The 14,073-nt window shown below is 35.4% G+C and overlaps 2 protein-coding genes across 2 annotated transcripts; one reads left to right on the top strand and one right to left on the bottom strand.

Annotated features, from left to right (window-relative positions):
- Nucleotides 1-144: 144 nt before the first annotated feature.
- On the bottom strand, nucleotides 145-2,528 carry LOC131021551 (mitochondrial outer membrane protein porin 2-like). The gene is made up of 6 exons (XM_057950786.1): nucleotides 2,319-2,528; nucleotides 2,163-2,230; nucleotides 1,304-1,414; nucleotides 1,118-1,204; nucleotides 803-1,011; nucleotides 145-685 (listed from the first exon to the last, which is right to left on the bottom strand). The coding sequence occupies exons 1-6, from the start codon at nucleotides 2,365-2,367 to the stop codon at nucleotides 379-381; spliced, it is 831 nt and encodes a 276-aa protein (XP_057806769.1). The 5' UTR covers nucleotides 2,368-2,528; the 3' UTR covers nucleotides 145-378.
- A 7,380-nt stretch (nucleotides 2,529-9,908) lies between these two features.
- Nucleotides 9,909-11,876, top strand: LOC131021553 (protein BRICK 1). The gene is made up of 3 exons (XM_057950788.1): nucleotides 9,909-10,255; nucleotides 11,299-11,474; nucleotides 11,581-11,876. Exons 2-3 carry the CDS (start codon nucleotides 11,342-11,344, stop codon nucleotides 11,706-11,708), a joined length of 261 nt encoding a protein of 86 aa, XP_057806771.1. The 5' UTR covers nucleotides 9,909-10,255; nucleotides 11,299-11,341; the 3' UTR covers nucleotides 11,709-11,876.
- The last annotated feature ends 2,197 nt before the right edge of the window (nucleotides 11,877-14,073 follow it).

Genomic DNA, 14,073 nt, shown 5'->3' with positions numbered 1-14,073 from the left:
CATCAATTACCTTTCTTTCCTTTTTTTTTTGAAAAAAATGTCATTAAAAAATAAATAAATAACTCACATACACTAATCTTTCTTGATGAAAGAGCAAATTAATACAACCAAATGAAAAAAGAAACAGAGAGGGAACTCGAAGAGTTTGTAGCAGAAAGATTGAGCAGTATATAAAGCCGAAGTAACTCAACACTTGAAAACAATACAATGTACTAGCCTAAAACAATATTCCTCATGCCAAAGAAGCCTCAACAACGATGAAAGAAAATGATAGTTGCAGAAATGAGAAAAACAACTACCCCCACATATGTAATCTATAGTTTCTTATTCCTTCAAAAAAACCAAAGAATTTGCTTCAAACTCCAGATCAAGAGGCTCTTAGGGTTTCAGAGCAAAACACACTCCAAATTTCGGCGTCTTGTCTAAGGCCTTGGTATCAAGCTCACTCGAAATAGTCACGAGAGATTTCCTTATGACTTCATGCTGCAAAACAGTCCCTAGTGTGCCATGGTTATTGAGCTTCAACTTCACGAGCGTGAGATCATCAAGGGCATAAGACCCCCCAACCGTGAAGGTGTTGTGGTTCGTGGAGAACTTTCTGGTGATCTCTCCACCAGCAGCACTCCTCTTTGACTGATCCAAGCAGTGTATGAATGATGCCGTTAGGGTGTCCCCTTTGTCACCCCTATAGGAAGAGAACAAGACTAAAATCTTCCCCCATTTTAATATCTATATAAAGCCAAACAGAACAAGCAAAAACTGGTTATCCACCTTGCAACATTATATCATTTTTAGGACTTACAAAGTTATTGAGGCGCAAGAATCCGGCTTGGTCACGGTGATGCCTGCAGTGTACTTTGTCAGCTTACGGGAGGAGGTCTCGTAGGCTGCCTCTGCACCCAAGGCGAAGGTAGGCGTGCCGAGGGTGGCAGAGAAGTTGACAGGAGGGGTTTGGTGCAGACTAACTGCTGCAGTTAAGGATGCATGAGGGTGAAAGTATTGAAACTCCAACTGCACAAGGATGCAGTTAAGGATGCATGAGGTATCAGAGGCTACTATTAAAACTAGCAAGTACTATCTCTTATTTATACATGGAAAAATTGATAAATAAAAGCACCTTGCCAGACTCAAAATTTGGATATTTCACCGATGCAACGGTCTTTGATGATGGGATGATATCTGTAACAGTTAGAGTTGCTGCAATCTGCCATGCCAAAATAGGGGGATCAGAAAGGGAAAGAATGCAATACTTTTTTTTTTTTGGACATATTTATGTTTAGTTTGATAAGTTCGAGCATGTCACATTCGATTCGGTGTCGACTTTGACATCAGCACAAGTGTTCTTGCATGCATACTGGACTTGCACATCACCAGATGAGTAGCCTCCCTTTTTCACTGTGGATGTTGTCAAGGCCTACACTCAGGGAGAAGAAGACAGAGAAAAATATCAAGTATAAAATTTTTATACAATGTAAAGAAAGGCTATCCAGATATGTTCGAATGAACAGTACAGAATTAACAAAACCATATACAATGTAAAGAAAGGCTATCCAGATATATTCGGATGAACAATACAGAATTAACAAAACCATAATAGTACAAAATCAGCACTGAAATGTTAAAAGCTCATAGTCTTCTAGTAAGAAAACAAAATATAAATATGAAGTATGACAATCATTGTTTTGTGAAACTAAATTGAGATAATTAGGTCCCCATAGAAGAATTACATAAAAAATGAGAAGATACGAAAAATTTCCTCCACAAACAACAATGCCACCAAAGCTTATTGAAGTAGTAGTAGAATAAGAAAAAGAAAGCATGATACATGAATGAAACGGCCTACTATAGAACAAGATTAGAAAAAATGAAGGAAATTGCTTGAAAATCAAGAATTCTGAGTATCATCAGCACACATTCACTACAGTTGTTGAGAGAGAACGAGGTACGCACAAAGCTACCACTTTGATCAGAAATTAAAATGGTAGCTTCTGAAGTTAATCGATATCGTAATAATGTGGATAAAATCCTGGTGTTTCACTACATTATTATTGTATAGTAATAGTAATTATCATCTATCATTAGCTCATGATTTATTAATAGCCGAAATCTGGAATATATAATTAAGGAGGCGCATTGGCAGACAATGAAACGGGCGTACGTACCACTCCAGATTCAGAGTAGGTGGAGACAGAAAATTTGTGATCGGAGAGGTAGTCTCTCGTTAGAAGATCTGCAAAAAACCGAATTAAATATCGTCAAATATCCCAACACAAAATGAAGGGAGAGAAGAGAAATGATGGATCGGGTTGAAAATAAACCTCGGGCTTTCTTGCCGATATCGGAGAAGAGTCCCGGTCCCTTGCTCATTTTCGTTTATTGTGCAGATAGAGAGATTTGGAAGAAGAAAACGCAGAGGATTTAACTGCTTAGTAATGTAGCGAGTGATATGGCGAGCCCCAGGCCCAGGGGAGGAGACTCATGGCCACTTGGCTTCTCCATATGCAACTGCCATTTTGGGGGCTTACTTTTGCTCATAAATCTATTTATTATATGAAAACTAAGTTTGTGGCAAAATTGTAATTAAAGAATCAATCAAAGGGTATTTATAAAACTTAACAAATCTCATATTCCATATATTTTCTCTCTCCTCTCCCCTCTCTTTCATCATACACATTCTTCAATTTTCTATTCTCTCTCTCTCATATTCTGTTTTTCATATTTTGATGATTTTTAAAAAAAAATCAAATTTTATTTATAAAAAATATTCTATATATATCCTAAATTAAAGATGAATGCAAGATCTTTGCTTTGGTATCAAATAATTATTCAACTCTTTTATTAGTATTCTAATAAATTCTAATAATATAATTTATTTTCTTACTTATCAATTGAAGCTTTTCTAATAAGATGACATAGGTAATGAGCTAACTTAGAAAAAATTAATTTTATGCATGATTAGCTTATTGTGATGTGAAAATTCTTTTTTTATTGTTTCTTCGTTTCTTTTAATTTGAATGATGTGTTTATTCTATAATTTTAAGGAAGAAAATAAAGTTTTCCATCAAATAGATGGAAAATTAAAAATGATACTTTTCAAAATTATAAAATAAAATTAAGGATCTTTACTGAGTAATTGATGTAGATTATTTTATTTTTTAAGAAAAAATAATTTACATTTACTTATATATATTCTAACTATATTTAATATTTATTTTTTATTTATTTGATACATCATTTAATTTATTTATTTTTTATAAATTAACATAATTAAATAAAAAAATTTAAAGGTTGCGCCACAGGGGCTCGAACCCAAGACCTTCGGTTCTAGACATTAACCTCTAATCGCTTAACCGATACACACGCTACATCGTTTAATTTTGATGCAAAACTGTGTTCGTCGTGCATCGTACGGGCGAATGTACTAGTTTGAATTACAATACCATTAAGTATTAATAATAATATTTCGCTGTTGTTCGGTCCATCAAAATGCAACGACATCCAATATCTCATAATTTTATGTATCTCATTATGTTACATATTTATATTTATTATTTTAATAATATTTTTTATAAAAATAAAATTTATCGTTTTTTTCCATTTTATATTTTAGTATATCTATCTTTTCATTTTAGTCTGTTCCAGAATTTAATATTTGTTTTTATTTTTAGTAAAAGTATTTCATACAACTACCCTATAAAATATGAGCATCTTACTCCACTTTAATCACTTTCACACTTTCATAAAGGTGACACTTTTATTTCACTCAAACACACTCAATCATTAAAATTCATATCATTCTCAAATAGATACTAAAATGATGGACGAAAGGAGTATAATACTATGAATTATACTTAATTTTTATTTCAAAAATTAAAAATTTAAGAAAGTATATGCCATAATTTTGAACTATCAACCTACAAATTAAATGATAAAAATCAATTATATATCCTAATTAGATTAAATAAATCCTAGTCAATAATCATAAAATTAAATTATAACATATGTACAAAGTTGAAATTAGAGGAAAGATATATAAGAAAATAAATAAAATTAAAAGTGGGACACAAAATGAGAAATTAAACGTGGTACGCTTAATCTCAATTTTATCAAAGTATACCTTCATTAACTTTATATTAATGTGATGATTAATTATAATTCATATCTTCCTCTTTGGCATTTTTATAAGGTTAACTGTTTGTAAGTACACAAATCAACTAGCGATGAATTTCGTTTATTAATCAAAATATATAATATTTAATCAGATAATCATTTTATCCAGAGTTTGATGGACAATTCGAAGATATAATTGAAAAATGAAAAGCTATCTATTATAATTTTCTATTAGTACCCATATTTTCGGGGGTTGATTGCTGGAAGTGGTTGGAAAATGGCTAACCTAAAAGTTTTGCCCTAACATTCTATATATTTCTTTCTTGCAATATTTTGGATTCTATCGCAAGAGCTTTCCGACAGAACCTTTGAAATCCGAACAATCAGAATCAAATTAGTGTGGACAATGGATTTTAGACTTTGGCCAAATTCAAAAAACTATAAGAATATGCAAGTAAATCTTATTTGTGAACGACGACGCGAGAAAAAAACAAGAATATGCGGTAGTACTAGAGCTTCTTTTTGGCGGTCTCGGCGCTTGATAATCGAGAATGGGGAGAGAGATAGAGATGCAGTCGAGTGGCGGCGTTGGAGCAAATCATTTTCATATATGCAACGAGAGACAGGGGAGCAATGACGACACACAGGGGAAGTGGGGGGTTTTCAAAATCCCTACTTGATGATAAAGATGTAATGTATGTGTTCGAAAATTTCTCACCTAAATGTAAGATTGATGTGAGAATGACATGTCAGAAGTGATTTGGAATAGGCCACAATATAGTCATACAGAGAATTGCAAGAATGAGGCAGTAGAGAAGCCTTAGAAAGTTCCTATAAGTGAACGACTTTTTATAAATATTATATATAATTTGTTTGTTTGTAACTAATAAAATTAATGGATACAAAAAAAGGGAGAGAGACTAAGAAAACATCCAATTACTTTCTTCAGATGAAAGAGTAGAAGCAACAAGATCAATTGTAACAAATGGTGGATCTTCATTTTCCACAACAAAGAAATCAATAAAGAATAAGATCACAAACTATGAGATGATTTGGTATACTACAGAGTAAAGTAACAGGAAACATTTATTTGCATGTAAGTAGGGATGTCAATGCAGCCCGAAACTCGTGGGCCGACCCGAATAACCCGACAAAATTAGAGGGTTAGGGTTGAAAAATCGCAACCCGAAAAAACCTCCAGCCCGATTAGCCCGCACCCGACTAACCCGGAATCCGATAGGGCTAGCCCGAAAACCCGGTGGGCTGACGGAATTGTGACTGATGCATCCAGTTACAACTTCTGCTATGTTTAGATCTATGGTATTTGCTTAAATATATATATGTAGCCTCATTAAAAAAAGTGAAATTAATTAGTTAGAATATATATATGTGTGTGTGTGTGCGCGCAATTTCATTACAAAAAATGAAATTAATTACGGATTTTTTTGTAGAAATTGATTATACATTAGATCATTAGGAATAATAAAATACAAATAATAATTTTATTTTTACGTCTTTAACCTGATTAGCCCGATGGGCTAGCCCGAAACCCGAAAGTTTAAGGTTAGGGTTGAAGATTTACAACCCGAAAAAATCTCCAACCCGATTAGTCCGCACCCGACTAACCCGGAACCCTGTAGGGCTAGCCCGAAAACCCGGTGGGCTGGCCCGATTGACATCCCTATATGTAAGTACTCTTATCTTATTTGAATGTATGAGCTCACCTCTTTGTATTCTGTAATAGACAACGATGTTGGGGCCTGTTGTCTATCATGGAATAGATGACGGTCAAGCTGACTGTTGTCTATCAGCGAATAGATGACGGGCTTGCTGATCGTTGTCTATCAGCGTCCCTACATACACTATACCTTCATTTAGGACAGACATTTTTCTAATAGACAACGGTTTTGGCCTGTTGTCTATTAGAGAAATTCTTGTAGTGGGTTCTATGTGGGCACTGCAAATAGGTTTAACTTTGTGCCTCCTAGACAAAGGGAAAATGGTAGACCAAGAGGGAGTAGGGCCAGAGGTGGAGAAAGGTCTGAAGACTCAAGTGGTGGAGGATCAATCATAACAAAGTTACCAACGCAAGAAAGCCCAGCCTAATTTTTGTGGAAAATCTAAACTGATGTAATAGGATGAACTATATTTTTGGTGATCTAGACATTAGCTTTTGTGGTACTGTTATTAAATCAAGATATACATATCAGCTTTTGTTGCACTTTAGTGATTTAAGTGTTATTAAGTGTTTGTTTTGTCTTGATGAACTCATAGCAGGTGCAATGTAGCTGGTGTTAAGTTTTGTCTTAATGATTTAAGTGGTGTTACATAAATTCATAAGGTTGCCAAATTCAATGATTGATTCAAAATATCATTACATAAATTCATAACGAGGTTTATTACAACATATTCATTTTAACTCTTCCAAATTCCTAACAAGGTTTATCACAACATATTCATCTCAACATTTTCTTTCAATTTTGAAGCTAATAAATGAAAGCCATAACAAAAAGTATATACAATGAAATAGTGTTGCACTAAAACCTCATTCTCCAACTTCTTGTTCAAATCTTCTAAATTTGAGTTCTTAGCTTCAAGTTTGTGAATTCTCTTATGAAAACACTCAATGTGCCCAATACACTTGTGACTCTCACCAATCCAGTAATTGAGTTTGTTTGGACAATCTTCAACAATGTAGCCACATCTTTCAACTTCTCTATATGCTTTATCCATCCACATAAAAATAACACACTAAAAAAAAAATCGTAGAATGCAACAAATTAACCTCAGCAATAAAATACAAAACAATTAAAAAAAGCTTCACATATAGCTCATAAACGACAATAGTAGAAAGCACGCCCATGATTCTTTGCGATCTTTGACGTTTCAATCTTTGGGGCTTTTTTACACCTGCAAATAATGATTTATGGATTCAAGCCTAAGGAAAATGAAGGAAAAAAAGACATTTTGTGTTCTTCTCGCTTGGACAAAGAATGAGAAGAATAACAAGAATGTTTCCACTAGTTGCACAGACACGATGAAGAAGATAATGATAATTTAGGGTTCTGATTTTAATTCAATGGATTGAGTGATAAATATGCACAAAACGACATAATTTTGTACTCTTACCAAACATTGTGTTAAGTTATCGGAAAAAAAAATTGTGACGCGTGCCGGCGAGCCACATCACTGTCACATTGATTTCAAATTGGGGAAATTAAAAAATGGTAGTAAAAATGAACAAATGTGAAATTTTTTGATAAAAAAAAAAAAGAAATTTTCAAAATTTTTGAACAAAATATATTTCAACCAAATTTTTTGATTTTACATGCATTTAACTCATTTATGAATTAAAAGGTAATGAGATAAACAAATCCACATGAATGGATTATGGATATACATATAATAGTACGTATACCATTCATTTTCATAATTTTAATAAGAGTTATTAACGATTAAATACACCAATTTTGAGGGTAGTGTGGTTTTGCACATGAACTTTAAAATGAGTCAAAAAGTACATGAACTTTAATATTGTAGCAATTTTATCAAAAATCCAATTTCTACATATTTGAACTCTATAAAAACCCTACGATTTTTCAGGTTTAAAGATGTCTTACACGATATTCTTATAAATATCCTATACGATGTCATTTTTTAAAACGTCTGATGAGTAAATGTCGATATTTCGATTTACCAAGTCAACTTTAATTTGAGCAAAAAATAAATTTGTGCCAAAATCACTATAACATTAAAGTTCATATATTTTTCTTCCTTCTTTTAAAGTTTATATACAAAACCAACTCCTAGAATTGATATATGTAGATGCTAATAATTTTTTTAATAAAAAAATGATAGCATCTCCAAAAAAACACCAAATAGTGTGAACTCCTATTTATAAGAGCATCCGCATCGCTTACACGATGCGGCCTACTTGTGTAAGGCCGCTATCGTGTAAGCCGATGCAGCCGTTGCCTACACGAGGGCTACACGTTCTAACGTGTAGCCCATTTACCCATTGATGAAAGGCGCGTGTTTCACACGCGCCATTAAAAAAAATAGAAAATTCTATTTTTGAATTTTGAAGGCAGCTTTGACTGTCTTGGTTTGCGTGCAAATTTGAACGTTCGATTTTTTTTCTTCTCTTTATATTCTTTTTTCCTCATTCTTCTTCCTCACTTTCACTCCACAATTCTCCTCTTTCAATCTACACCTTTCAAGCCTTTTCTTCTTTTTTCTTCCGATAATGGCGGAATCCGACCACGGTTCTTCGTTTGATTCATCCGACGGTGTAGCTCGCGCGATCATGGAGGAGATAGAGTTGCAGAAACAATTGCTTGCTCAAATCTACACCCAACCGGCACCGGAGTCGGGACGTGTTAAACGTCCCCGGTCTTACGTCCACCGTGATCGTGAGGATGCCCATCTACGTCTTATGCAAGACTACTTCAATGACAATCCGAAGTACGGACCTATATTTTTCCGACGGCATTTTCAAATGCAGAAGGAGCTGTTCTTGCGCATCGTCGAGGCTGTTCAAGGTGAAGATACTTACTTCCAGATGAGCACTGATGCAATAGGTAGGGACTCTCTCTCCCTTTTGCAGAAATACACGTCGGCTATCCGTCAATTAGCCACTGGCGTCAGTGTGGATACTTTTGACGAGTATCTCAAAGTCGCCGACTCTACCGGGCGTGTATGCCTTAAGAAGTTTTGCAAGGCTGTCATCCAGGCTTTCGGAGCCCATTATCTGTGTCGTCCAACGCCGGAGGACATCACACGCCTTACTCAGATGCACGAGGTGCGATATGGATTTTCCGAGATGCTCAGGAGTCTTGATTGTATGCATTGGGAATGGAAGAATTGCCCTAAGGCGTGACACAACGCATATACACACGGTGATCAAGGGGAGCCAACCTTGATCTTGGAGGCCGTTGCATCCCACGATCTGTGGATTTGGCATGCCTTCTTCGGTGTCGCTGGTTCGAACAACGACATTGACGTTCTCAACCAGTCGGCTCTCTTTGCCGGCGTATTGGATGGAACGGCCCCGCCTGTGCTCTTTCAGGCGAACCATCGATACTACCAGATGTGCTACTACTTGTGCGACGGTATATATCCGGAGTGGCGTTGCTTCGTCAAGAGTTCACCGATGGCGACAAATCAAAAGGAGGCGAGGTTCAAGAAGATGTAAAAATCGGCACGAAAGAATGTCGAACGTGCCTTTGGAGTCCTTCAAGCTCGGTGGGGAATCATTTGCAGTCCCGCGCGTAATTGGTACCTGGAGCACCTCAAGGATATCATGTTGTGTTGCATCATTCTCCACAACATGATTGCGGAGCACGAAGGTGAAGGAGCAACCAATTGGAGAGATGACGACGCGGGACATAGGGCATCTAGCAATGACTCGAGGGAGAGTGGTCGAGCAACCCCAGTTTCCTTCGAGGAATATGTGCGAAGAGATACCCGTCTCCGAGATAGGCAGTTGCACGCCACGCTCCAATATGATTTGATGGAGCATGTTTGGGCACGTTTCGGACCTGTAGGGCCGGAATAGTTATTTGTAGGATTTGTTTTTATTTTAGTAAGTTTTATGTAATTTTTAAGATTTCAAAATTAATGCAATTTAATTTTGAAATAATTGTATGATTTAAATTTATGCAATTAAATTTAAATGAAAAATAGAAAAATCAAAACTAAAAAAATTATGTAGGTTATCATGTAATCCCAATACAACCTCTCATTCCCCGACTCAAGAAAAATACAAGAAAATGGTATCACACTCCTTAACTTAATAAAGAAAAGACAAGTATTATTTCTCTAGTGCGCTGAACGGCTGAACTATCCTCCCCAAATTGACGTGCCCTAAGTTCCTAACCTTCCGCAGAAACCTTCCTCCCACTCCACCGTCTACGTCTTCACCGTCCAAATCCGCCGCTCCGTTCGGCTCTGAGTCGCCGTCTCCATCGTCCGAGTCCGTCGCACCGTCAAGCTCTGAATCGCTCTCTTCCATCTGAGTCTGCCGTGTCTTCGAGCTCCCTATTCGCATCGCCTGGCCCGCCGTCGAGCTGGAATCCCTCTCTACGTTGTTGCACTAGTTTCTACTTCTCTTGTTTTTGCCTCCAACCCTGCGCTCGCGTTTAAGGTAATTCTTCTGATGTTAGATCCGCTGATTTGCTCGGGCAGCCATGCTTGCATTTTACGGCATCAGGTTGCTCACATTTGAGCTTGAAGATTAAACAAAAGGAATTCATCTTAGGTTTTATATCTGATAGTAAATCTATTTCATATATCACATAAATTGACCTTTTTTGCCTGGGCTTTCTATCACTGATTTATTTTAGTGGTAAAACGTTTCATGGAAAGCTTCCCCCTCCCCCCCCCCCCCCCCCCCCCCTCTTATTTAACTATCGAATATTTATTTTCTGAAAAATATTTTAATGCTTGTATAAGTAAAACTTACTCCTCGTATTGTGGGGTTTGGATCGAGAGATATGTTGATTCTATTGTCATCCTTTTTGTAATGGGGTCGATTTAAGAATGGCATTTGTAAGTATGGGGATGATGAATTTGAGAATTAAAGAGGAAGCTTAAATTTTTTTTTTTTTGCGATTCATAGAATTTCTTGCCTTGTGACTTTCATCCATGAGTAGAAACTTTGTTTTCTTGGTTCACTTGGTAATTCATTGTCAGCATATGATATGCATTGTTAATGATGCTTTTTTGGACACCTCCAATCAACACAGCTTTGTATGATGATTACCATAATTCCACAGTTTATGAGAAGTCTTTGGGCGATGTTTGCAAATAAGTTTTTTGGCTATGTTTGCACAGATAACCTTAAATTTGCGGAAGCGTATGGAGGGGAAGGGAACTGTGATGCTTTCTTTCTTTCCCTGAAAAGCTTTCTTGAGTTGTTTGTTTTAGGATTTGAATGGGAAATATGTGGGATGTGTTAAGGAAATGTAGCAGTGTGTTGTTTACATGCAACACAAAAAATCTAAATATGTCTTCTCCTAATTTTACCACAATGAATGAAGCAATAAAGCTGAGTGGAGTTCCATTTCTTTCTTTGTAGTCTGCGACTCTTTTAAGTATAATTTTCATTGCACAAGATCAAATTGGAGCTTGCTGATTTTCATAATACATGGATGAAGCTTTTCAATCTAATTACAATCGTTTTGGCAGATCCAAGCAGCAGGGATCAAAGTATAACTCTCGAGTCTGAAAGATGGCTCGAGCTGGGGGGATAACGAATGCTGTCAATGTGGGAATTGCAGTACAAGCTGACTGGGAGAATCGTGAATTCATTTCTCATGTCTCCCTTAATGTTCGACGCCTCTTTGACTTCCTCGTGCAATTTGGTATGCCTGATTTCCACTTGAATTCCTTTTAGTTTTACATTCTTCTCATTGTAATTCATTCTGATCTTGAAGTTAATTCGTTGTAATCTTTTCGTTTAAATTTCAGAATCTACTACCAAAAACAAATTATCAAAATTGAATGAGAAGTTGGATACATTGGAGCGGCGTCTGGAATTGTTGGAAGTGCAAGTCAGCAATGCCACATCTAATCCTGCTCTCTTCACTTCTAGTTGATTTACTCTCGCCTTCTTACGCTCTTGTGAAAAATTCAAATCATGTGGTTAGTTTGCTGAGCTACTGCATCTTTTATTTCTTATACCAATGTATATCGAGATGTGAAACAAATATTGACGAATGTGTGCTTTCTTGACCTGAATTATAGAATATGGTGGTTGCAGCTCATTTTATCTGCGATTTTCATGGAGTCTTTTAACTATTAGTTCCAACTAAGAGGCATGGTTTTGGTATAAACTTAATATTGAAGTTTGATACAAGAATATAAATATGGGTAGTGGATCTTAGCTTCTAAGATAAGCATATCATCACGAACCTAGTGCACCTGCATGCCACTTGTTGAAGGGAAGCTACAACAATAACAAGAGTAAGATACACTCCATCTTCATTTTCAGAGTAATCTGTTTGTACCTTGTATTTTTCTATCTGGACGCTTGTACTATATATCGCTTCTTCATCAGAGAATGAGTAAAATTCTTGAGCACAACAATTCCCTCTCTTCAACATTTGTAGACATTCTTCGCTCCAGATGCCGATCTAGAGATGAATTCACCATAATTTTCATTAATCTTGCCATTGATGGTAATTTCTACCAAGTGCCATCAGATGAATTCACCCTTTCAACATTCAAAAATCTGCTCCAGGTGCAGATCTAGCCATTGATGGTAATTTCTACCAAGTGCAAGCATGATTTCAACTATCCACCGATTAGAATGTTTCAACAAAGGCAAAAATCTGTGTGCATTTGAGTGTACGTTGCATTGTTAATCTCCAATTAGGATTTACTAATCTCAATAAAAAATTAATTTGGGTTGATGCGTCGTGCATCCGAATCAGAATGTACATAAGTCATTGGGAGGATTTGTGAAACAAATAAGACTCCCAATGAAGGGAGCATTTTCCAAAACGCAATTGGTGCATTTTAACTTATGTTGATTCCAAAAGAGATTGACTGAAGAAGTCAGTGGGGATATGCTATGAACTTTAACCACACGTGGTTCTAACATACGTGAAAATCAGACGCATTTGACATGCTAGAAGACCGTACTTTGGATTCACTCAGGAACCGTATTCAAGTCGTTTTTGTAAAAATATGCTCCATTCCCTTACCCAACCATCCAATATTTTTAATACTTAATTAATTTCTCTCTTCCACATTACCAATATCAATCTCAACCCATTTCAACCATCCAACCACAATATTTTATAAGATTATTATATTTTTTGAAGTATAAAAATTACATATAATAAAAATAAAAAAATAAATTATATTTTTAATAAAAAAATGCTAAAATGTGAAAAAATAAAAATGAGCAATAAATAAAAAATATCATTATTAAAAAACCACAAACTAAATTAATAACATAGAAATACGAAATTACAAACAAGCAAATTGTGTTTCAAACATATTTGCGAAAAATTAAACATTCCATTTTCAGGGCCAAATTTTTGTCAAATATGTTCGATCAAGTCATGTTTTAATATCTATAACAAACGAGGTCTCTATTTATAGAGAAATTTAAATTATAAATTTTGATATATATATATATATATATATACAATATAAAATATATAATAAATATTAAAATTTTGTCTCAATATCTAAATTAAAACATCCAACCAATAAAATAGTGACACATCATCAAAACTTTAATACTTTATCACAAAAGGTGAGACAAAAGGTCTCAATTGGGCTCCCAGAAGACCGTGGTCGGTCGATAAGTGTTGCTTCAATCCCATTTTTCATTTTTTTTTTACTTCTATTTGTGGATGTGGCAGGTTGACCAAGGGTGCTGAGGTTGCCGTTAATTACAGTCTTAATGAGTTGAGAGTTCGAGTCATTTAATATTATTTATTATAAATATATTGAAATACTATATGACTCTAAAAAAATCTACTATAATAGAATTAATATACAAAAAAATGTAGTGTAGAGTGTAGAAGATGAACTTCTTGGGTCGTTCCAAAGCGTGGGAGTAGGACATACCTCCTTTACTAGGAAAAATCATGTAAACTAGCTCCAAAAATCTCTCCCAACCCCAATAGTAAAAGTACCTACTTACTCCGTGTGCTTTTTTTGAGACCGTGTACGAAACGCGTAAGACATTAAGAAGCAACGAAAAGAAACGACTCTTTCTTTTACTATTCTTTAATGCTACAATCTCAACGTAATGAATTAATTAATTCCTAAATAACAAACTAGAATTGATTTCAGTCCTCGCGCGTATGTTAAAAAAAATAAACAGAAAATTTTGTGGGCACGTGGCAGAATTATATTGAGTGGAAAGGAGGAGCAGCAGCGGAGCGCACTTGTCGTACTAAACTACCAAAGAGGGAAGGAGCTCAAATATCTAAATTCGTTATT

Source organism: Salvia miltiorrhiza, chromosome 4 (genome assembly GCF_028751815.1).
Source record: "Salvia miltiorrhiza cultivar Shanhuang (shh) chromosome 4, IMPLAD_Smil_shh, whole genome shotgun sequence".
In the NCBI taxonomy this organism is placed as follows: Eukaryota; Viridiplantae; Streptophyta; class Magnoliopsida; order Lamiales; family Lamiaceae; genus Salvia; species Salvia miltiorrhiza.
The sequence above is the reverse complement of the archived record's forward strand: the minus strand, read 5'-3'. Positions and strand labels throughout refer to the sequence as shown.